Source organism: Salvelinus namaycush, chromosome 4 (genome assembly GCF_016432855.1).
Source record: "Salvelinus namaycush isolate Seneca chromosome 4, SaNama_1.0, whole genome shotgun sequence".
In the NCBI taxonomy this organism is placed as follows: domain Eukaryota; kingdom Metazoa; phylum Chordata; class Actinopteri; order Salmoniformes; family Salmonidae; genus Salvelinus; species Salvelinus namaycush.
In genome coordinates this window covers 29,161,571-29,186,171 of record NC_052310.1, presented here as the reverse complement: position 1 = coordinate 29,186,171, position 24,601 = coordinate 29,161,571, and the positions used below count along the sequence as shown (strand labels likewise).

The following is a 24,601-nucleotide window of genomic DNA, read 5'->3' as shown; positions in this document are numbered from 1 at the left end:
AGAAAGAAAATTAATTCAGGTCAAAAATATGGAAAGCAAAACTTCAAGGATAAAGTGGAGCAGAGGTTCTGTACTGGCAATCCAAGACAAGCATGGGCAGGACTTAATGCAATGATGGGAAGAGAAAGGACGAGAACAATAATATGTCAGACTGTTCATCCTTTGTAAACGACCTAAACTGTTTTTATGGAAGATTTGATACCGTCGATTTTAAAGACAAATGTAAACAAATATGTGAGAGTATCGCCATATCCTCTCCTGTCCAGATAACAGAGAATGAGATGGCCTCATGCTTGTTAAATATTAAGCCACACAAAGCACCGGGCCCAGACAGACTACGGGGCAAAGTACTGAAGGTCTGCGTTGACCAGCTCAAGGGAGTACTCACACGACTGTTTCAACTCCTGCTGACCACCTGCACAGTGCCAATATCCTGGAAGGTGTCGATCATTGTACCGGTGCCTAAGAAGTCAGAAGCTAAATCACCAAATGACTTTCGACCTGTGGCCCTCACGCCTCTTTTGGCCAAATGCATTGAAAGGGTTGTTAGTAAGCACCTTGCCCTTTCCATAGCAGATCAACTGGACCTGTTACAGTTTGCCTATAAGGCCCAGAGGGGGAGTGAGGATGCTACCCTGACCTTGGTGAACATGGTTGCTAGTCACCTTCAACATGCAAAATGCCTTTGTTTGTTTCACATTCAACAGTTTGCTGTGTGCATCAAGTATGGTCCACCACCCAAAGGACATCCAGCCAACTTGACAACTGTGGGAAGCATTGGAGTCATCATGGGCCAGCATCCCTGTGGAATGCTTTCGATACCTTGTAGACTCCATGCTGCAACGAATTGAGGCTATTCTGAGGGCAAAAGGGGGTGCAACTCAATATTAGGAAAGGTGTTACTAATGTTTTGTAGACTCTGTGTGTAACTCTTATTTACATTTTAATTTAATGTAGTATCTTATGTTGTTCTTGTCTATTACTGTTCTGTACTTTGTCATGTATTTGTACGTTTTATATGGACCCCAGGAAGAGTAGTTGCTGCATGCTGCATTTTCTCCATTTAAACTGGTCTTGGTCTGGACATGGTCTCTATACACTGGTCCTTGGTCTGAGTCCTGGTTCGGAGCTTTTCGCCCATTTCACCCTTTTCGCCTTTCCGACCGTTTCGCGCTTTATAGTTTCTCAAACATTATGCCTTATTTTAGAAGTCATACAATTTGGTTCAAGTACAACAACAATCCCTCACTGTTTAGCGATGTCTATCTGAAAGAGGCAGTAGGTCTTGATAGGATTTGAACCCAGGCCGCCATGGGTTGGCATATATTTCAAGACTAAGTCACTAAGCCTCTGAGCCATGGCAAAAATCAGGGTTGAACACTATGGAAGAGCATGCATGTATGAATTGCTGGTTCCAGTCTTGACTCAATTTCTTGTGTTTACACAAATCTTATAATATGTATTTTCTATTTTATCCAACGCAACTTACAGTCATGTGTGGATACATTCGGGTGGTCGTGGGATTCAGACCCACTATCCTGGCACTGCAAGCGCCATGCTCTAACAACTGAGCCACAGAGGACCACCATGTGGGTGATGGACACTTCAGGAAAAAGTGTAGGTTATTGACATGCAGAGCCTGCAAGTGGCTCCAACCCTCAAAGAGCACAAACATAGATGTATATTTGGCTCAAACATAGACCTCTATAATGTACTGTACTTTACTATAATGTGCTCTGTACTGTAATGTCCTTTACTGCTCTGTAATGTACTGTACAGAACTATACTGTACTGTGCTGTACTGAACTATACTCTACTGTACTGAACTATACTGTAATGAACTGTACTGTACTGAACTATACAGTACTGAACTATACTGTACTGAACTGTACATTATTGTACTGTACCTTACTGTACTATACTGTACTTTACTGTACTGAATTATAGTTTACTGAACTGAACTATATTGTACTGAACTGTACTGTACAGAGCTATACTTTACTCAAGTTTACTTGAGGGGCGGCAGGTAGCCTAGTGGTTAGAACATTGGGCCAGTAACCGAAAGATTGCTAAATCGAATCCCTGAGCTGAAAATCTGTCATTTTGCCCCTGAACAAGGCAGTTAACCCACTGTTCCTAGACTATCATTGTAAATAAGATTTTGTCTTAACTGACTTGCCTAGTTAAATAAAGGATAAATTAAAAAAAATACAATTAAAATTACTCCACTGGATCTTATTTTTACCCATTTAAACTGGTCTTGGACTGGTCATGGTCTCGATCCACTTGTCCTTGGTCTGGGTCTGAGAAAATATAGTCTTGGTCTAGATCTAAAGGTGTACGGTCTTGACTTCATCTCTGGTACTCACACCAATGTTATACTTTTCAATCCATGTGGGTAGTGGACCTGTGCACACTTCAGGAAACACTGTAGAGTATTGAGATGCATGGCCAGCAGGGAGCTCTATTCCCTCCAAGAGTGACTTGAATTGTCAGGCCCAAACTCACTCAACTTCATTGGCTCACAGCGGCCATGAAGTTTAAGATATCAACTTATTTTATAATACATTTCAATATCTTGGTCTATAGATGCTGTACAGCAAGTTTGGGAGAAAATGGTTTAGTGGTGTCTGAGGAGATGTTGTTTAAAAATGTAGAATAATTTATACTATTTTCAAAACGGATAATCCATCACGGTGACGTCATTGGTCCAAGAGGCAAATTTGTTCCTTTCGGTAAACATATGTAGCAAATTCCAAGACTCTAGGTTGAACGAGGAGTCGGCTGACCTTTTGAATTTAAAGTCTGTTTATAGCGCCACCATTTGACCAAGTAGTATTTGTGCATCAATTTACAGAATCCCATAAATACAATACGGTTTCACCAGGTTCACTGCTGAACCCCTAATAGTGTACGCCAACAAATACAATAGGGTTTCACCAGCTTTTTTGGTGTGTATGGCCTAAAATGTTTATGCTCTAAATGTTGACTTAGTGCTTAGGCACCTAAAAAAAGAGCACTACACCACTGACCATAGTACTGATAATTATTGATTGTGTGAAATTATTCAAAGTAAAACCATAAAGTACCCATTGTTTAACTCACTAGGGTACGTCCCACCTGGCCAACATCCAGTGAAAATGCAGAGCGCCAAATTCAAAACCAGAAATACTCATTATAAAAATCCATAAAACATACAAGTGTTATACATCGGTTTAAAGATTAACTTCTTGTTAATCCAACCACGGTCAGATTTCAAAAAGGCTTTACGGCGAAAGCATACCATGCGATTATCTGAGAACAACGCCCAGCAGACAAATCATTACAAACAGTTACCAGCCAAGTAGAGGAGTTACACAAGTCAGAAATAGCGCTAAAATTAATCACTTACCTTTGATGATCTTCATATGGTTGCACTCACAAGACTAATCTAGAAGAAAAAGAAACGCACACCTATGTGATGCTGGATTGTACCCTGATGAAGACAGCTTGCCTGTCGAAACGTTGGTAAGGATTGTACCCTGATGAAGACAACTTGCCTGTCGAAACGTTGGTAAATTAAATATTTTTGCATTTGAGCTCCTAGAGTGTGCGGCTCTCCTTTATTTTTAAATGCACTCACAAGACTCCCATTTACTCAATAAATGTTTGTTTTGTTCAGTAATCCACAGGCTCAAACGCAGTCACAACAGGCAGACGTAAAATCTAAATAGTATCTGTAAAGTTTGTAGAAACATGTCAAACGATGTTTATAATCAATCCTCAGGTTGTTTTTAGCCTAAATAATCGATTGTTTTTAGCCTAAATAATCAATAATATTTCAACCGGACAATAACGTCGTCAATATAAAAGGTAAACAAGAAAGGCGTGCGTATGAAAAACCTCTGGGACACTGTAGGGTCCACTCATTCAGAGTGGTCTTACTCTCTCATTTTTAAGAATACAAGCCTGAAACAATTTCTAAATACTGTTGACATCTAGTGGAAGCCATAGGAAGTGCAATTTGAGTCCTAAGTCAATGTATACTGTAATGGCATTCAATAGAAAACTACAAACATAAAACAATCCCACTTCCTGGATGGATTTTTCTCAGGTTTTCGCCTGCCAAATCAGTTCTGTTATACTCACAGACATTATTTTAACAGTTTTGGAAACTTTAGTGTTTTCTATCCAAATCTATATGCATATCCTAGCTTCTGGGCCTGAGTAGCAGGCAGTTTACTTTGGGAACGCTTTTCATCCGGAGGTAAAAATAGTGCCCCCTTCCCTAGTGAAGGTAATCACTCTTACCAGGGGAACATCAGTTGAAATAGGACTTTAAGATATAGTGTAACCTCATAGGATTTTCTTCTGTTTGTCCATCAGGGTCCTGAGTTCAATGGCTACCTAGTTGGGCGAGGCAACTCCAGGGAGGTGGACCTGAACCGGAATTTTCCAGACCTGAACGCTCTCATGTACTACTACGAGAAGACTAATGATCGGAACCATCACCTGCCCCTGCCTGATAACTGGGAGCATCAGGTATGTACCAGACAGCCCTGCAGATCAACCACAAGACCGAGTAGCGGAAGAATACATGGGGTTAAGACCAGGGAATGGAACCCAACTTTTTTTCCAACAGTTTTTCTGAACAGAACCACTATTTTTTTTACTTTCTTTCCACTGTTCCGACTAGCAAAATAAAATTACGAACCGGTTTGAACCCCAACAAAGTCCCGGTTTATATAAACTCAGCAAAAAAGAAACGTCCTCTCACTGTCAACTGCGTTTATTTTCAGCAAACTGAACATGTGTAAATATTTGTATGAATGTAACAAGATTCAACAACTGAGACATAAACTGAACAAGTTCCACAGACATGTGACTAACAGAAATGGAATTATGTGTCCCAGAACAAAGGGGGGGGGGGGGTAAAAATCAAAAGTAACAGTCAATATCTGGTGTGGCCACCGGCTGCATTAGGTACTGCAGTGCATCTCCTCCTCATGGACTGCACCATATTTGCCAGTTCTTGCTGAGAGATGTTACCCCACTCTTCCACCAAGGCACCTGCAAGTTCCTGGACATTTCTGGGGGGAACAGCCCTAGCCCTCACCCTCCGATCCAACAGGTCCCAGGCGTGCTCAATGGGATTGAGATCCGGGCTGTTCGCTGGCCATGGCAGAACACAGACATTCCTGTCTTGCGGGAAATCACGCACAGAACGAGCAGTATGGCTGGTGGAATTGTCATGCTGGAGGGTCATGTCAGGATGAGCCTGCAGGAAGGGTACCACAAGAGGGAGGAGGATGTATTCCCTGTAACGTACAGCGTTGAGATTGCCTGTAATGACAACAAGCTCAGTCCGATGATGCTGTGACACACCGCCCCAGACCATGACGGACCCTCCACCTCCAAATTGATCCCGCTCCAGAGTACAGGCCTTGGTGTAACGCTCATTCCTTCGACGATAAACGCACCTAAACCCTTTACAATGAAGATCTGTGAAGTTACATGGATTTTTACGAATTATCTTTGAAAGACAGTGTCCTGAAAAAAGGACGTTTCTTTTTTTGATGAGTTTAGTTCCTTTTTTAACCTGCGACATCAATAGTTTTTACATTTAACTCAGATAGAGCAGGCACTGTGACTGTTGTGTGTGTTGTTATTAGGAAAGTTGTTAGATGTTGCTTGTTGTGGTAAATTCCTGTTTATTACTACAGTGTGTAGTGTGAGGTGAATTGTCAATTTCCACATATTAGAAAACATTTATATTATCACACAATCAAACCAATGATGCTATTAACACTACAATTGCCTGGCCTTTCATGTTGCTGGGCTACACCTTTAGCATACAGATGCATCAGATGCATATCAACCCATAAGATGCGCAAACATGAAAACCAACGCTTGATAAATAGTGCATAAACAAATATAAAGCATGAATTGCATGAATAAATATTTGTGGAAATATATACATCTAAAAATAGAACAACAATAGTTATTTGTTTAGATAGAGTCAAGGATATGTTTTGTTTAATTCTACAAAGTCCAAGTGAAAAATGTGGTCCGAAAGCCAATTTTCGACACTTCCAGCCAAAGACCCATCAACAATCTAACAGTCTAATAAATATATTTAATATATGCTATCTGAAGAATAATACATTTGTTGTGTTCACAAAGGTCTTAGGTAACATTAAAATACTAAAAAACTGTTATTTCTAAGAGCATAATAACATTTACATGACTTTATTTTAGGCTACAAGTAAAAACAAAAGTCTATCACAAAGAAGTCCATTATAATTTTGTTTTGGCAGGTCTAAAGAAAAATTGTGAAAATAAGAAAATATATTTAAAAGAAAACAGAATAGCATATTTTAAGCTTATCATGTTACTAGTCTTTGCTTAGTAGCCAGAGTAATGTGCCGAGCGAGTAGTCATGTGCTGAATGCATGGACAGCGCAGATATTCTTGTGAACATTTGGAAATAAAGCTGTACCTCTTGAATTTTGAGAGTTATTTGACAAAGGTAGAAACTGAAGAATATGACCTTTCTGATACTATATAGACATCAAAATGTTTTACCTGCATAAAGTGATGCTCCTTTCCCTGCATCTGTCAAATACAAGGTGCGCCCATCTCTTCATGTATGATTTGACAACTGATAATATTGTCACAAATCAACTTTGGTCAATTTAATCTTCTCTATAGGCTGTCTTATTATGTGTGAAATTATTTTCGGTATAGTTTAGGAGTAGTTTCTTTGGGTCTGTCACGATCGTCTTGATATGAGAGATTGGACCAAGGCGCAGCATGATATGAATACATCTTCTTTTTTATTAAAGAAAGAAGACGAAAACGACACAAACACTATACAACTAAACAAAACAACAAACGACCGTGAAGCTACAAACGCAAGTGCACACACAAACTACTTACGTTCAACATAGACTAGACATAGACAATGACCCACAAACAGCTAAAGCCTATGGCTGCCTTAAATATGGCTCCCAATCAGAGACAACAATAACCAGCTGTCTCTAATTGAGACCCAATTCAGGCAACCATAGACTTTCCTATACACCTACACTGAACACTAAACCATCTATTCTACTAAACCCCCTAAACCAAACAACACCCTAGACAATACAAAAACCACATACTTCACCATGTCACACCCTGACCTAACTAAAATAATAATGAAAACAAAGATAACTAAGGCCAGGGTGTGACAGGGTCGGCTGTGCAGGCTGACTGGCATTGTTTGTTTCCCTTTCGCTCATCAACTTGGATAGAGTCAAGGATATGTTTTGCATTATTCTAAAGGCCTACTGCAACACGTATCATGTGTTAGTTTCCCTTACAATAAATGTGATTAGTAATATAGTTATAGTAAATAAAACACTCCCGTAACAGTTTACTTTTGCAAAGTAAAACGTAAAAGAGGAATGGTATCAACCCGCAAGGCGCACGGTCAAATTATTAACATGAGCGCCAACGCCGATAAATAGGTATAACACAAACTCATTACACTATTGTTATTCTAAATTAAAATCAATTTCTTCACCCTCTTTATCATTAACCTCTACGGGATCAGTGACCCCTCCTTTCAAATGGTATCAAGAATATGCATATCCTTGCTTCAGGTACTGAGCTACAAGCAGTTAGATTTGATGTAATTTTAGGCGAATTTCTTTTAAAAGGGTCCGATCCTTAAGAGGTTTTTAACAAAGTAAAATCTAAAAGTGAATGATAAAAACCTGCAAAACATGAGCGCCAACACTGATAAATAACCATAACACAAACTCATCATTACAGTATTTTCTTTCTAAATGAAATCAACCTCTTCACCCTCCTTATCATTGTTGGTCCTAATCTGAATTCAATTGTGAAATAAAATACACAACTATCGCCCATATATCCTTTTGCCATTCATTCAGTCTCATCCTTGCCCACCCTTACCCACCCAAGCCAAGCTTGTCCCAACCTCCCATCTTTTTCCTCCCTCCCTACCTCTCAGACACACTTACACCCATCCATCCATTGACTTACTCATCCATTCTCGTTCATTCCCGCCCAACATATTACCTACACATATTCATATTCACCATCCCTCACTCTTCCCTCACACTCCCATGTATATATACAAACGCACACACACATACTGTAGCAATAAAAAAAGGCAAATTCAAGGAACCTCCAAAGAGGTAATCTCTACAAATAATTAACCTTGAGATTACTATTCCCAACTACAAAAGACTACTCCTTGTTTCTCAAAGTAAGAAAAGCTATCCAAAAATTCTCTGAACAATTTACTGGGTTCAAAAATCCATGACATAGTGGTATCGTATCATTCTCCGGTATCCTGCTTAATTACACCAACAGAAAATACATTAAGTAACAGAATATGGAGAATGAACAAACCCAAAATATATGAAATATGTAAATGAAAAAAAAAAATACAAGCCTTCACAATTACAGGATATAAAATGAACGTGGGAAAAAAACAAATAATGGCAATAGGAAAAATAAAAATAATAACTCATGATCTACAGCAATTCTTTAAGTGGACCACAACAAATATAAAATACATAGGATGCTTAATAAGTGACAACAAACAACAAATATATATAAAGATAAGTGTATCCCATTACTCAAGAATATGAAAGCAGATCTAATTAAATGGAACAATCTTCCCATAAATCTTACAGGTAGAACAAAACCTCTTCAGAATGGCATGGCTCCCAATGTTTTCCTATTTCTTCTCAGTAATATGAATTACCTCACCGAAGACATTCTTTAGAAAAGTATAGTATACCAAACATTAGCAACACCTTCCTAATATTGAGTTACACCCTCAATTCGTCAGAGCATGGACTCTACAAGGTGTCGAAAGCGTTCCCCAGGGATGCTGGCCCATGTTTACTCCAATGCTTCACACAGTTGTGTCAAGTTGGCTAGATGTCCTTTGGGTGCTGGACCATTCTTGATAAACATGAGAAACTGTTGAGAGTGAAAAACCAAGCAGTGTCACAGTTCTTGAAACAAACCGGTGCGCCTGGCTAGGGCTGTGTCGGTCATGAAATACAGTGCAAGCTGCTGGCTTTGGAACATTTACATTTTAAAAAGTCTAATAATAGGCTAATAGGCTTGTTATTTTTGCAGAGAAAGCTATGCTTATAAGTCCCATGCCATTATTTTGTATTATATGATTTTATAGTAAGAAGAATATAATTGAACTAGTTAGAATAAAATAGAAAGGTTATTTTTACCATTCCGGAGCAAGAGTGCGCATATGAAGTGGCTATGTTGAGTGTAAAAGTGATCATTTGAAACAGGTCCTATATGCTAGATTTAGAGTTATTTGGCAACTTTAGTTGTGAATGAAACAAACCATAGAAATATGGGCAGCATGATGTAACTATAGGCTATTGATGTGTAACCTTAATTCAACTAGGCAAGTCAGTTAAGAACAAATTATTATTTACAATGACGGCCTACCAGGGAACAGTGGGTTAACAGTGGGTTAACTGCCTTGTTCAGGGGCAGAACGACTGATTTCTACCTTGTCGGCTCAGGGATTCAATCCAGCAACCTTTCGGTTACTGGCCCAAAGCTCTAACCACTTCGCTACCTGCCACCACAAAGCATTGATGATTTGAAGTTGCAAAAAAAGCTTGCTTTTCTTCATCAAGTGATCATATTTTCACCCATCAGACTCTTCTCAATTTAATCTTGTCTTTACTAATATTTAAAATTAGTTTACATTTAGAATGGCCCATTATCAAATAGGCAGGAACAGTGCGCTCGAATAGCAGGTTCGTTTCACTCATGCGGGTAGGCTACTTCGGTTATTTCACTCCACACATCAACCACTGTTTGAGGAGCTTGCAGCCTCTAGCTGCGGAGCCAACCAACACGAAATGAAAATGGAGGACTGAACGTGGACCGTGCAAGAACTTAACATCGATGTTTGGGTCGAATTGTCCAAGATCCCACTACCTTTGATGATTACTGATCAGAACCTGCTGTGAAAGGAAACTGAACACTTATCATCAGATAAGCCTTCAATCAGTGCCCCAACACTACAGAGCAGCAGGTTGGCTCATGTTTTATTCTGTGAAAGGACAAATGCTATGCACTCATTTGGCGCATAGGATATCCTCCTCGCAATCTCCAAAATCCAACAGCCACATGACAACTTTGTTTGGACGTCGTAAAGGACCATTGGCTGAAACTGAAGAGATATAGCTAACGACCTCCTTTTGCACGTGGAAAAAAAGAGACCACCAAAATCTGTCCCCAAACAATTTGATTTGCTGGTTTTAAGCATTAAACTTTCAAATTAATCTTTGTTGACTGTTGCTGGGTGTTATCGTCCACCATTAGCACCGGCCTGTACCCTAAATGGCCTGTACCCTAAATGGCCTGTACCCTAAATGGCCTGTACCCTAAATGCCCAGGAGCTCTCTCCTGGCCCCTAACACTAAGTCTGATTTGTTCTGCTAGGTGACGTAAACTGGGACATGCTTAAACCACCTGACCAAATCCTAAAGCAATGCAACTCCCTAAATCTTTTCAGATTATTACCAATCCCACAAGGTATGATAATATGACAATTTATTGGAAAGACTAGACTCTCAAGAACACGATGGTGTTCTCCGTTTTACTTTACAACCCCCACAAGCGTCACGGAACTCATCTGAAGTCGGTAACACCAATCTGCCAACTTCTGTCTGTAGCGTCCAAACTGTTTGTGTGTTACACACTGATATGACCTCTCTATGGAAAGGAGAGACTCTCAAGAACATGTACATCTCTAGGACGCCCAGAAGCCTTGCAAGACTCGTCTGAAGGTAGTTTAATCTTGAGGGCAGGGGGCATCTTTTTCACTTTCGGGAAAAATAGCATGCCAAAATTCAACTGTTTGCTACTCATCCCCAGAATATAAGATATGCATATTATTAGTAGATTTGGATAGAAAACACTCGGAAGTTTCTAAAACTGTTTGAATCATGTCTGTGAGAATAACAGAACTTATGTAGCAGGCAAAACCCTGAGGACAAACCATTCAGAATTTGTATTTTTTTGATGTCACTGTCTTTTCAATTAGGTTTTTTAGAGACACCAGATTTCTAATGGACTTGCTTGCAGTTCCTACCGCTTCCACTGGATGTCACCAGTCCTTGGAAATCAGTTGAGGTTATTCCTTTGTGTAGTGAAGAAGTAGGGCTATCGTAAATGAGGGTCACATGAAGTACATTTTTGGAGAGAGTCACGTTATGAAAAAAGTTGCGTCAGTTTGGTTTCTTTTTGTATTGAACACAGATCATCCCGTCTTCAAATTGATCGATTATTAACGTTTAAAAATACCTAACGTTGTATAACAAAAGTAGTTTGAAATGTTTTGGTAAATTTACATGTAACTTTTGATATATTTTGTAGTGACTTGGCGAAAGTTGGAAGCTGTGTTTTTCTGGATGAAATGGTCCAAATAAATTGACATTTTGGATATATATCGACGGAATTAATCGAACAAAAGGACCATTTGTGATGTTTATGGGACATATTGGAGTGCCAACAAAAGAATTTCGTCAAAGGTAAGGCAAGATTTATATTTTATTTCTGCGTTTTGTGTCGTGCTTGCAGTGTTGAAATATGCTACTCTGTTTACTGATGTGCTATCATCAGATAATAGCATCTTATGCTTTCGCTGAAAAGCTTTTTTGAAATCTGACATGTTGGCTGGATTCACAACGAGTGTAGCTTTAATTTGGTATCTTACATGTGTGATTTAATTAAAGTTTGATTTTTATATCATGTTATTTGAATATGGTGCGCTGTATTTTCCCTGGCTATTGGCCGGTGGGACGTTTGCGTCCCACCTGCCCCAGAGACGTTAAAAACAAATATATATATTATATATATTTTTAGACTTAAAAGAGTCCTAAAATTCAAAATCAAATAGCTAAATAATCCTTGGTATGACCATCTTAAAACAATTCCATATGTTAGTTTAGTAGAACCCCTCCACTCCTTCAGTATTAAATAAAAAAGGCTGCTCTGGTTGTCTTTATGTGGGTATTGATGGAGATGTCACTCAAATTCATTTAGATTTGATAGACCATACATGTTAAATTGACTTTTCTCATCTTTTCTACATAAATCCTCCATATTCCTGAACGAAACTGTGAACACACAGTCTATTTTTTTTACATTGGATAAAGGTACATCGTACACTGCAGTTAAGGAACAATGGGAAAGCAATTCTGCTTTGAAAGTTAATTTAAAGAATTTGAAGTTAGGATAGCCTAAATGTTTTGAAGTTTGTATTCTAGCACATGTAAATGGGTTATAGTTCAAAAAGTATACATAGCTTGCATACATATTTTTGCTTCTATCTAAGTTGGGTCAGTTTGCACATTTTAAATGTGGTTTGGTGTGGATAGCTTCAATAGTTCAAAAGGACACTTTTCTAGAATTGTTGATGTTTGTCTATTGAAGTGTATGACCCTTTTATTTCCATTGAAATGCTTTGGTATTCATTTAAAATATTGTTTTCGTTCAAAAAGTATAAATGATATCCCGCATTTTTTTTCAAGCAATCTAAGTTGGGGCGATCTGCACATTTAAATGTTGGTTTTGTGTTCATAGCTTTAAAAAAAATCTAATAATATCAGGGGAAGAAATTGACATTTCCTGTAGTAAATGTGCATGCTTGCAAGTCATAAAGTATTTATCGTTGTGAAATAATAGTAGTAGTGGTGTTGGTAGTGACGGCAGTAGTAATGGTAGTAGTAGTAGTAATAGGGGTTTCATACAGTTGAAGTCGGAATTTTACATACACTTCGGTTGGAGTCATTAAAACTCATTTTTCAACCACTCCACAAATTTCTTGTTAACAAACTATAGTTTTGGCAAGTCGGTTAGGACATCTACTTTGTGCATGACACAAGTCATTTTTCCAACAATTGTTTACAGACAGATTATTTCACTTATAATTCACAGTATCACAATTCCAGTGGGTCAGAAGTTTACATACACTAAGTTGACTGTGCCTTTAAACAGCTTGGAAAATTCCAGAAAATGATGTCATGGCTTTAGAAGCTTCTGATAGGCTAATTGACATCATTTGAGTCAATTGGAGGTGTACCTGTGGATGTATTTTGAGCAGAGAGAACACTCTATGACTAGGGTGGCTGGAGTCTTTGCCTTCCTCTGACACCGCCTGGTATAGAGGTCCTGGATGGCAGGACGCTTGACCGCAGTGATGTACTGGGCTGTACGCACTACCCTCTGTGGTGCCTTGCGGTCGGAGGCCGAGCAGTTGCCATACCAGGCAGTGATGTAACCAGTCAGGATGATCTCGATGGTGCAGCTGTAGAACCTTTTGACGATCTGAGGATCCATGCCAAATTTTTTCAGTCTCCTGAGGGGGAATAGCTTTTGTCGTGCCCTCTTCACAACTCTCTTGGTGTGCTTGGACCATGTTAGTTTGTTGGTGATGTGGACACCAAGGAACTTGAAGCTCTCAACCTGCTCCACTACAGCCCCGTCGATGAGAATGGGGGGTGCTCTGTCCTCCTTTTCCTGTAGTCCACAATCATTTCTTTAGTCTTGATCACGTTGAGGGAGAGGTTGTTGTCCTGGCACCACACGGCCAGGTCTCTGACCTCCTCCCTATATGCGGTCTCATCGTTGTTGGTGATCAGGCCTACCACTGTTGTGTCATCGGCAAACTTAATGATGGTGTTGGAGTTGTACCTGGCCGTGCAGTCAAGGGTGACCAGGGAGTACAGGAGGGAACTGAGCACGCACCCCTGAGGAGCACCCGTGTTGAGGATCAGAGTGGCAGATGTGTTGTTACCTACCCTTACCACCAGTTGCAGAGGGATCCAGTTGCAGAGGGAGTTGAGGTGTTTAGTCCCAGGGTCCTTAGCTTAGTGAGGAGGTTTGAGGGCACTATGGTGTTGAACGCTGAGCTGTAGTCAATGAATAGCATTCTCACATAGGTCTTCCTTTTGTCCAGGTGGGAAAGGGCAGTGTGGAGTGTAATAGAGATTGCATCATCTGTGCATCTGTTGAGGCAGTATTCAAATTGGAGTGGGTGTTGGGTTTCTGGGATAATGGCATTGATGTGAGCCATGACCTGCCTTTCAAAGCACTTCATGGCTGCAGATGTGAGTGCTACGGGTCGGTAGTCATTTAGGCAGGTTACATTAGTGTTCTTAGCCACAGAGACTATGGTGCTTTGCTTGAAACATGTTGACCCGCCCTCTGTGAGTATCTCTATAAAATACAGGACTTGCTAACAGACGGCGGATCAAGTTTCTTCGGGGTGCGGACATGCCATGAGGAACGAATGACCTAACTCTCCTTGGAAACCAAACTCCTATCGACAAAACACTTATGTACTTTTCCTATCCTACTCAGACAGAAGCAATCATCCCAGAAATTATCCTGTGAAACTCTGTTTGCATTAAAGACTAAATGACTGAATTCGCAATCCATCCCAGCTGGGATCAGAGGAAGAATTTACTGCTTAGAAGAGCTCTCATAGACTTTGCTTTCCCGGACTCAGAGAGAAACTTGGACAACACTGCCTTTTCCCCGGCTCTACCATGGCTTCATCCCATCCAAACGTAATCCAACTGGACAGGCAACATCGACATACAAGTAATATTACCCTGTAACACTTTTCATTTCCTCTTTCAATTTGTAAGATCATATCATTCAAAAACATCCTGTGAATGTGCAATTGTGTTTGTATTTGTTAGTGGTCACTCTTCCTGGGGTGCAAACATATTAAAGCACTTACATTACAAAAGAAACTAAAGATAAAACAGTACATCATATCACATTATTACACCACTACATATCTACAATACAAAATGTTCAACACCACCATACAACAATATCACAATGTATGCGTATGCATGTGTCTGTACCTTTGTGTGTGTCTCTTCACAGTCCCCATTGTTCCATAAGGTGTATTTTTTTATGTTTCTGAAGGCCTACCTTAAAAAAAAATCAGATTCTACTGCTTGCATCAGTTACCTGATTTGGAATATAGTTCCATGTAGTCATGTCTCTATCTAGTACTGTGCGCCTCCCATAGTCTGTTCTGGACTTGGGGACTGTGAAGAGACCTCTGGTGGCATGTCTTGTGGGGTATGCATGGGTGTCCGTACTTCAAACAGACAGCTCGGTACATTCAGCTTATCAACACCTCTTACAAAAACAAGTAGTAATGAAGTCTCTCTCTTTCACTTTGAGCCATGATAGATTTACATGCATGCCTGTGTACTTTTATAGGACAGCCATACTGCCCTGTTCTGAGCCAACTGGAATTTTACTAAGTCCCTCTTTGTGGCTCCTGAACACACTACCGAACAGTAGTCTAGGTGCGACAAAACTAGGCCTTGTCGATAGTGTTGTTAAGAAGGCAGAGCAGCGCTTTATTATGGACAGACTTCTCCCCATCTTCGCTACTGTTGTATCAATATGTTTTGACCATGACAGTTTACATTCCAGGGTTACTCCAAACAGTTTAGTCACCTCAACTTGCTCAATTTCCACATTATTCATTACGAGATGTAGTTGAGGTTTAGTGAATGATTTGTCCCAAAATCAATGCTATTAGTTTTGTATTTTGGTTGAGTAGCGGTACAGCAGCCATTCATATTTAAGACCCTGTACCCTGCCTTTGTATGGTATCTTTTAACTACCTAATTTAGTAAATAAAACCTTGAATTAATTATTTGTGAAACTGAAGCCATTTGCGAGTGACTTGGTTTTTACAGCTCCAGAGCTTATCGGCTATTCAGAATGAGAATATAGTCAAATTGAATGTGATTATATTGTTGATATAGTAATTAATGGTATAACGGTTAATTATAACTACTGATAGAGTTAATTCAAGAGTTTCTCTATATCCAACCCTTAATAGTGCACCTCTTAGATTAATTTGGTTAGGATAACCACATTAATCAAATCAATCAAATCAATAAATTTTTTCAGTAATTAATCAGTAAATGATCTTGAATATAAATTAGCCTAAAGTCACAACAAACCAAATCAATATTTTTGAGATAAACGGGTAAACCCCCCTCCCCCCCCAAAAAATATATATATTTCTGTAGTGCTGTGTAATTAAGCGAAAGTTTATTTTTTGTTTTTTAAATAACTAATTGACCGATGACGGTTCACTTATTTGAAATCCATTTTGTTAGTTAGTTTTTTATGTGAGCTCAATGTACCATTTCTTTAGAGATTTCTCTCTGGGACATGTCGTCCAACTCACCATAGTTAACCTGTTTGGGCTGCAGGGGCAGTATTGAGTAGCCGGATAAAAGGTGCCCATTTCAAACGGCCTCGTACTCAATTCTTGCTCGTACAATATGCATATTATTATTACTATTGGATAGAAAACACTCTCTAGTTTCTAAAACCATTTGAATTATATCTGTGAGTAAAACAGAACTCCTTTTGCCGCAAACTTCCTGACAGGAAGTGGAAAATCTGAAATCGATGCTCTCTTCTAGGGCCTGCCTATAAATGTGCTTGATATTTATTCGTTTAGATGCACTTCATACGTCTTCCACTAGATGTCGACAAGCAGTGAGAGAAGAAATGGAGTGTAACTTGATCTGGGCTCGAATAAATGCTCTTTGTATGACGTATCACCAGTTTCCTGTTTTCTGGAGAGCGCGTCAAGGGACCTGGATTTGCCTTCTGATAAGCTGTTGTTATGGACGACTAATATCTCCGGCTTTGATTTTATTTGATACATGTGACAATATCATCGTAAAGTATGTTTTTTCAATATAGTTTAATCAGATTATTGAAATTTTTTCGGGAGTTTTGCCGTGTTCCGTTCTCTGAGTTTGTTGACAATGGAGAGATTTGCGCCACTTGGCAAGTGTGCTTGCTAAATCGAGAGGGAAAAAGGCCGTTCTAAAACCAAACAACGATTGTTCCCGACAAAGGACCCCTTGTACAACATTCTGATGAAAGATCAGCAAAAGTAGGACCCATTTTATGATGTTATTTCATATATCTGTCGTACATGTGAACTAGTCGTTTGCGGCCAGGTTTTGGGTACTCTCTCGCCATAACGTAAACTGCATATCGTAATGAAGTTATTTTTAGAATTCTAACACGGCGATTGCATTAAGAACTAGTGTATCTATCATTTCCTATACAACATGTATTTTTTAGTTATGTTTATGAATAGTTATTGTGTGTCAGAAAAAGTTATTGTGTGTCAGAAAAAGTGTCAGAAAAATATCTGGACGTTGTGGGAAAAAGATGCTACGTTAGCACAATGTATAACCACTGATTTCAGCTCTAAATATGCACATTTTCGAACAAAACATAAGTGTATGTATAACCTGATGTTATAGGACTGTCATCTGATGAAGCTTATCAAGGTTAGTCAAAAATTATATATCTTTTGCTGGTTTGTTACGATCGCTAACTTTTGCTACTGGGGAATGGTTTGTGTTTCTGGCTATTGTGGTAAGCTAATATAACGCTATATTGTGTTTTCGCTGTAAAACACTTAATAAATCGGAAATATTGTCTGGAATCACAAGATGCCTGTCTTTCATTTGCTGTACACTATGTATTTTTCAGAAATGTTTTATGATGAGTATTTAGGTATTTGGCGTTGGTGTCTGTAATTATTCTGTCTGTGTCACGTTCCTGACCTGTTTTCTGTTGTTTGGTATGTGTTTATTGGTCAGGGTGTGAGTTTTGGGTGGGCAGTCTATGTTTTCTGTTTCTATGTTGGTTTTGGGTTGCCTGGTATGGCTCTCAATTAGAGGCAGGTGTTTGACGTTTCCTCTGATTGAGAGTCATATTAAGGTAGGTTGTTCTCACTGTTTGTTTGTGGGTGATTGTCGTCCGTGTCTGTGTCTGCGCACCACACGGGACTGTAGCGTTTGTTCGTTCGTTTGTTATAGTCTGTACCTGTTCCTACGTGCTTCGTGTTATATGTAAGTTCTCATGGTTTAGGTCAGTCTACATTCGTTTTTGTTATTTTGTAATCCTTCCAAGTGTTTGTTTTCGTGTTTCGTCGTTTGCTTTAATAAATCATTATGTATTGACAACCCGCTGCATTTTGGTCGAATCACTACTCCTCCTCTTCGTATGAAGAGGAGGAGGAATGCCGTTACAGAATCACCCACCAAACCCAGATCAAGCAGCGGGTTAACGGACAGCAACGACAGCAGCAGTGGGTCAAGGAGGATTGGACATGGGAAGAGATTCTGGACGGAGAAGGACCCTGGGCAGAGCCAGAGGAGTGTCGCCGTCCCAAGGCGGAGCTGGAGGCATGTAAAGCGGAGAGGCGACGATATGAGGAGGCAGCACGGAAGAAAGGCTGGAAGCCCGCAAGTACAACCCAAAAATGTATTGGGGGGGGAGGCTAAAGGGTAGTGTGGCGAAGTCAGGTAGGAGACCTGCGCCAACTTCCCGGGCTTACCGTGGAGAGCGAGAGTACGGGCAGACACCGTGTTACGCAGTAGAGCGCATGGTGTCTCCTGTACGTGTTCATAGCCCGGTGCGGGTTATTCCACCTCCCCGCACTAGCCGGGCTAGAGTGAGCATTGAGCCAAGTGCCATGAAGCCGGCTCAACATATCTGGCCTCCAGTACGTCTCCTCGGGCCGGTGTACATGGCACCAGCCTTACGCATGGTGTCCCCGGTTCGCCAACACAGCCCAGTGCGGGTTATTCCACCTCCCCGCACTGGACGGGCTACGGGGAGCATGCAACCAGGTAAGGTTGGGCAGGCTCAGTGCTCAAGGGAGCCAGTACGCCTGCACGGTCCGGTATATCCGGCGCCACCTTCCCGCCCCAGCTCAGTACCACCAGTGCCTACACCACGCACCAGGCTTCCAGTGCGTCTCCAGAGCCCTGGTCCTCCTCCACGCACTCTCCCTGTGGTGCGTGTCTCAAGCTCAGTGCCTCCAGTTTCGGCACCACGCACCAGGCCTACTGTGCGCCTCAGCAGGTCAGAGTCGGCTGTCTGCCCAACGCCGCCTGCACTGTTAGTCTGCCCAGCACCGTCTGAGCCATCTGTCTGCCCAGCACCGTCTGAGCCATCTGTCTGCCCAGCACCGTCTGAGCCATCTGTCTGCCCAGCGCCGTCTGAGCCATCCGTCTGCCCAGCGCCGTCTGAGCCATCCGTCTGCCCAACGCCGTCTGAGCCATCCGTCTGCCCAACGCCGTCTGAGCCATCCGTCTGCCCAGCGCCTTCTGAGCCATCCGTCTGCCCCGAGCCATTAGAGCCGCCCGTCTGGCCCGAGCCATTAGAGCCGTCCGTCAGTCAGGAGCCGCTAGAGCCGTCCGTCAGTCAGGAGCTGCCAGAGCCGCCAGCCAGTCAGGAGCTGCCAGAGCCGCCAGCCAGTCAGGAGCTGCCAGAGCCGCCAGCCAGTCAGGAGCTGCCAGAGCCGCCAGCCAGTCAGGAGCTGCCAGAGCCGCCAGCCAGTCAGGAGCTGCCAGAACCGCCAGACAGTCATGAGCTGCCCTACAGTCATGAGCTGCCCTACAGTCATGAGCTGCCCTACAGTCATGAGCTGCCCTTCAGTCATGAGCTGCCCTTCAGTCATGAGCTGCCCTCCAGTCATGAGCTGCCCTCCAGTCATGAGCTGCCCTCCAGTCATGAGCTGCCCTCCAGTCATGAGCTGCCACTCAGTCCGGAGCTGCCACTCAGTCCGGAGCTGCCACTCAGTCCGGAGCTGCCACTCAGTCCGGAGCTGCCACCCAGTCCGGAGCTGCCACCCAGTCCGGAGCTGCCACCCAGTCCGGAGCTGCCACTCAGTCCGGAGCTGCCATTAGTACAGAGTTGTCCCTCTGTCCTAAGCTACCTCTCTGTCCGGAGCTACCTCTCTGTCCGGAGCTACCTCTCTGTCCTGAGCTACCTCTCTGTCCTGAGCTACCTCTCTGTCCTGAGCTACCTCTCTGTCCTGAGCTACCTCTCTGTCCTGAGCTACCTCTCTGTCCTGAGCTGTCTCCTCTATGTAGGAGGGGCCTTAGTGAAGGTTCCTGGACCATGGTCGGGGGCGAGGGTCGCCACTCAAAGGACGCTAAGGAGGGGGACAAAGACAGTGGTGGAGTGGTGTCCTCGTCCACCGCCGGAGCCGCCACCGCGGACAGATGCCCACCCAGACCCTCCCCTTGAGTTGTAGGGGTGCGCCCGGAGTTCGCACCTTGAGGGGGGGGTTCTGTCACGTTCCTGACCTGTTTTCTGTTGTTTGGTATGTGTTTATTGGTCAGGGCGTGAGTTTTGGGTGGGCAGTCTATGTTTTCTGTTTCTATGTTGGTTTTGGGTTGCCTGGTATGGCTCTCAATTAGAGGCAGGTGTTTGACGTTTCCTCTGATTGAGAGTCATATTAAGGTAGGTTGTTCTCACTGTTTGTTTGTGGGTGATTGTCGTCCGTGTCTGTGTCTGCGCACCACACGGGACTGTAGCGTTTGTTCGTTCGTTTGTTATAGTCTGTACCTGTTCCTACGTGCTTCGTGTTATATGTAAGTTCTCATGGTTTAGGTCAGTCTACATTCGTTTTTGTTATTTTGTAATCCTTCCAAGTGTTTGTTTTCGTGTTTCGTCGTTTGCTTTAATAAATCATTATGTATTCACAACCCGCTGCATGCCGTTACAGTCTGCTTTCGGTGCAATTTCTGATTGTAGCTGCAATGTAAACTATGATTTATACCTGAAATATGCACATTTTTCGAACAAAACATAGATTTATTGAATAACATGTTATAAGACTGTCATCTGATGAAGTTGTTTGTTGGTTAGTTTGGTTGGTTCTTGGTTAGTTAGGTTGGCTTTGTGCATGCTACCTGTGCTGTGAAAAATGTCTGTCCTTTTTTGTATTTGGTGGTGAGCTAACATAAATATACGTGCTGTTTTCGCTGTAAAACATTTTAAAAATCGGACATGTTGGCTGGATTCAGAAGATGTGTACCTTTCATTTGCTGTATTGGACTTGTTAATGTGTGAAAGTTAAATATTTCTAAAAAATATAATTTGAATTTCGCGCCCTGCACTTGAAGTGGCTGTTGTCATATTGTGGCCGGCCTCGGGCTTGCAGCCAGAAGAAGTTAAAGAGCAACTGCCCCTAAAAAACAACTTCTCATTTAGAAAACAGCCTCATCGGTGTGTCAGAAACACTTGTTCTACCTTCAAAATGTACTACAAAGTGTAAATAGGATAACTTTGGTCATGTCAGTCTCATCCAAAACAGAGTTTAGTGAGACCTGTGGTCATTACGGCATCACAATGTAAATGAAGGTTGGGTTTGTTTCAATCCTTCCCACATGCCTACATCTGGCATTACACAAGTAATCATCAATTCAGAGTGCAGCTGCACGCGACCCAACCATAATGCCCGTGGTAAATTTGATTGACTTTGGGCTAGTTAAGACCAACGGTTAATTATGTTAAAATTTCAATGGCTCCAAATTTAATTGACCTAAAAATTCCCGTACAAATATTGAAAGCATTTAATGGAAAAACAAAGGTGTGCAACATGAAAATATTGTCTCATTTACATTGTGTAATTTATTGACCGCCCCTAACTAGCCCCAGAGATAGGATATCCAAAGTCAAACCAATATCTCCATGGTCGCACACCAGCTGGCTGAAGCTAATTGTCGAAATAATTTGTCTAACTCTTTCCACCTGCAAACACACACAAGAGACATTGAACCACTTTCCAAAACCAACTCACGTTTGAATTCAGTCATGGCCGCTAGCAAATATAAAATGAGGCCAAATCAGAAAGTGCAGTCACCCTTTAAGCGCAGAAAACGTGGTAATTAACTACAATGACCTATTCTTGTTGGTTCTTACCTGGGCAAGCCTGTGGGGCTGGCAGACACACGGACAGGAAAAGCGATAGAGAGACAACGAGAGAGCTAAAGAACAGTTGCTTAGGTATCTCTACCTGACAATACATCTAATTGATTGATAGTTGTTAGCATTCTTAAAAGTATGCCTTATATACTTTGAAGAACTACTGAAATAGTGATTTTTGTCAGACAGCAGGCAGCTAACCAGCTAGGCTAGACTCTTTTGGGTTCTACTAAGCTAACATATTGAATTGTTTTAAGATGGTCATACCAAGGATCATTTAGCTATTTGATTTAGAATTTTAGGACCCCTTAAGTTATCAAAAAATTATATCATGAAACATTGAATTTGGCCTTAGTGTTATTATCCAATAGAAACACATTGAACAACAGCTTCATACATGGATAAACAGATAGTAAAAAATAAAAAATAATCTAAAGGAAATTTGTTCTTTAAGTGGCTGTCTGAGAGAAATAAGAATGATCAGAACTTTTTTTTACATGTATTTAATCCCTTATTTTGGGCACTAAACTATCTCCATGTATACAATTCTTCCATTCACTTTTAAAATGGTACCCGGCTACCTTCAGACTAGTCTTGTGAGGCTGGTGGACGTCCTAGAGCAAAACAACCGACATGTACGTGTTCGTGAGAGTCTTGCTGTACTGTGTCATATTAGTGTGTAACCCAAACTGTTCAGATGCTACAGATGTTTTCTTTCGAGGGAAGACCGATTTTCGGATGTCTCATGGTCTGACAAACACCGCTCTAGCTTTGCCACCTTTCACCACAGATACGGAAGAGCGACAACACAAAAAATCTGATACCTCTACCTTCAACTGACCGATTTTGATGTTGATTTTTTATTATTATGCTAATTAGATTTCCACAGGGGCGTGGACATCAACTATAGGTGGTTAAAAAAGCAAACATCTCCTTTAAAGTTTGCCTTTGAAGTCTATGGAGCTTTTATGAAAATGTAAAATGGTTGTAGTTTAAAAAGTACAAATAGTATCAACAATCTTTTGAAAGGCAATTGAATTTGAGTCAGTCTGCAAATGTTGACATTGTGTTGGTGTTTGTAGCTAAAATGCTTCAAAAGCAGTGGCGAATCCAAAATTGGCTTTGAAGTCTATGGAGCTTTAATGCTAATTTAAAATGGTTAAAGTTGAAAAATTATATAAATGGTATCAAAAAGCTGTATACAAACAGCCTATTCCAGACCGGTCTGCACATTTTAAAGTGTGAATGACGTTTCTAGCTTAAACGGTTGAAGGATAATTACAGTGGACATGTTTACCATTCAACTCTATGGCCTTTGAAATGCATTGGGATTAATGCATTATGGTTTTAGTGTGAAAAGTATAAGTACTAGCAAAAACGTTTTTTTTTCAAGCACATTGACCAGTGGCAATCTAGACGTTTTAGAGTTTTTGTTGTTAGTTTTAAGGTTTTGGCTCTACAGTTTCCGGAGGAAAGTGAAAAATAATAATAATAATAAGTATGAACAATTTATAAAGTTGCTCTTGATTTCATCAAGCACACCTTGTAATAAAGTAAATACAACTAAAAATAAAATAATCTTACACTAACCAAGTTTTTTTTCAATACCTTGTTTGAGTGCTGAGTGTTAAATTGTCTGATACAAGCTGAGTATACATTAAAAAAATATATATACTCTCTCATTGGCCTCCTACAGGTTGAACTGGAGACACTGGCAGTGATAAAGTGGATGCAGAACTATAACTTTGTTCTGTCTGCTAACCTGCATGGTGGGGCAGTGGTGGCCAACTACCCCTTTGACAAGTCAAGAGACCCCCGCATCAGAGGCAAGACCACATACGCCGCAACCCCAGATGACAAGATATTCAAAAAGGTACGGGTGCATTAACAAAAGCTCAGTCACATTATAGCACATGTTGAAACATGTGTCTTTGTGTACTTACAGTTGGCCAGGACGTATTCGTATGCCCACAGTTGGATGCATAAGGGGTGGAACTGTGGAGATTTTTTTGATGAAGGGATCACCAATGGAGCCAGCTGGTACTCTCTGTCCAAAGGTGAGTTTAAAAGGTCCTGTATTGATATTTGGATGAACCCAGATCAAAGTGTGATGACCAATGTATGAAAAATTACGGTTGCTGGTACATTGATAACATTTGATCATAAAGTTACTGGCTTTTAGTGATGGGATGTTCGGAACTTTTGACTCATTTCGTTCTTTAGATTCACTAATGCCGAGAGCACGCAGGACCACCCCCTACCGGTGAATGATTATCTAAAAACTTGAAGAATCATGATTCAAAATAGGAAATTAATAATTTCGCAAACCACTGAATATTCAATGTGCGGGACAAAATTGAGGCTATGATTACGAAGTTGGAGCTCTTCTCTGTCTGCATTAACAAGGACAACACACATGTCTTTCCATCATTATATTATTTTTTGTGTGCAAATGAACTCAAGCTTACGGATAATGTGAAATGTGATATAGCAAAGCATCTGAGTGAGTTGGGTGCGCAAATACGCAAGTGCTTTCCTGGAACAGATGACTCAAACAACTGGATTTGTTATCCCTTTCATGCCCTGCCTCCAGTCCACTTACCGATATCTGAACAAGAGAGCCTCATCGAAATTGCAACAAGTGGTTCTGTGAAAATTGTATTTAATCAGAAGCCACTGACAGATTTCTGGATTGGGCTACGCTCAGAGTATCTTGCCTTGGCAAATCGCGCTGTTAAGACACTGATGCCCT

General features: G+C 41.1%; 1 protein-coding gene across 1 annotated transcript in view; it reads left to right on the top strand.

Annotated features, from left to right (window-relative positions):
* cpn1 (carboxypeptidase N, polypeptide 1) overlaps positions 1-24,601 on the top strand; it is a 155,194-nt gene that overhangs the window by 70,639 nt on the left and 59,954 nt on the right. Inside the window, exons 3-5 of the mRNA XM_038991648.1 lie at positions 4,366-4,521; positions 23,546-23,722; positions 23,795-23,906. Of these exons, the coding sequence (XP_038847576.1) occupies positions 4,366-4,521; positions 23,546-23,722; positions 23,795-23,906 (445 nt within the window). The remainder of the gene's footprint in view (positions 1-4,365; positions 4,522-23,545; positions 23,723-23,794; positions 23,907-24,601) is intronic.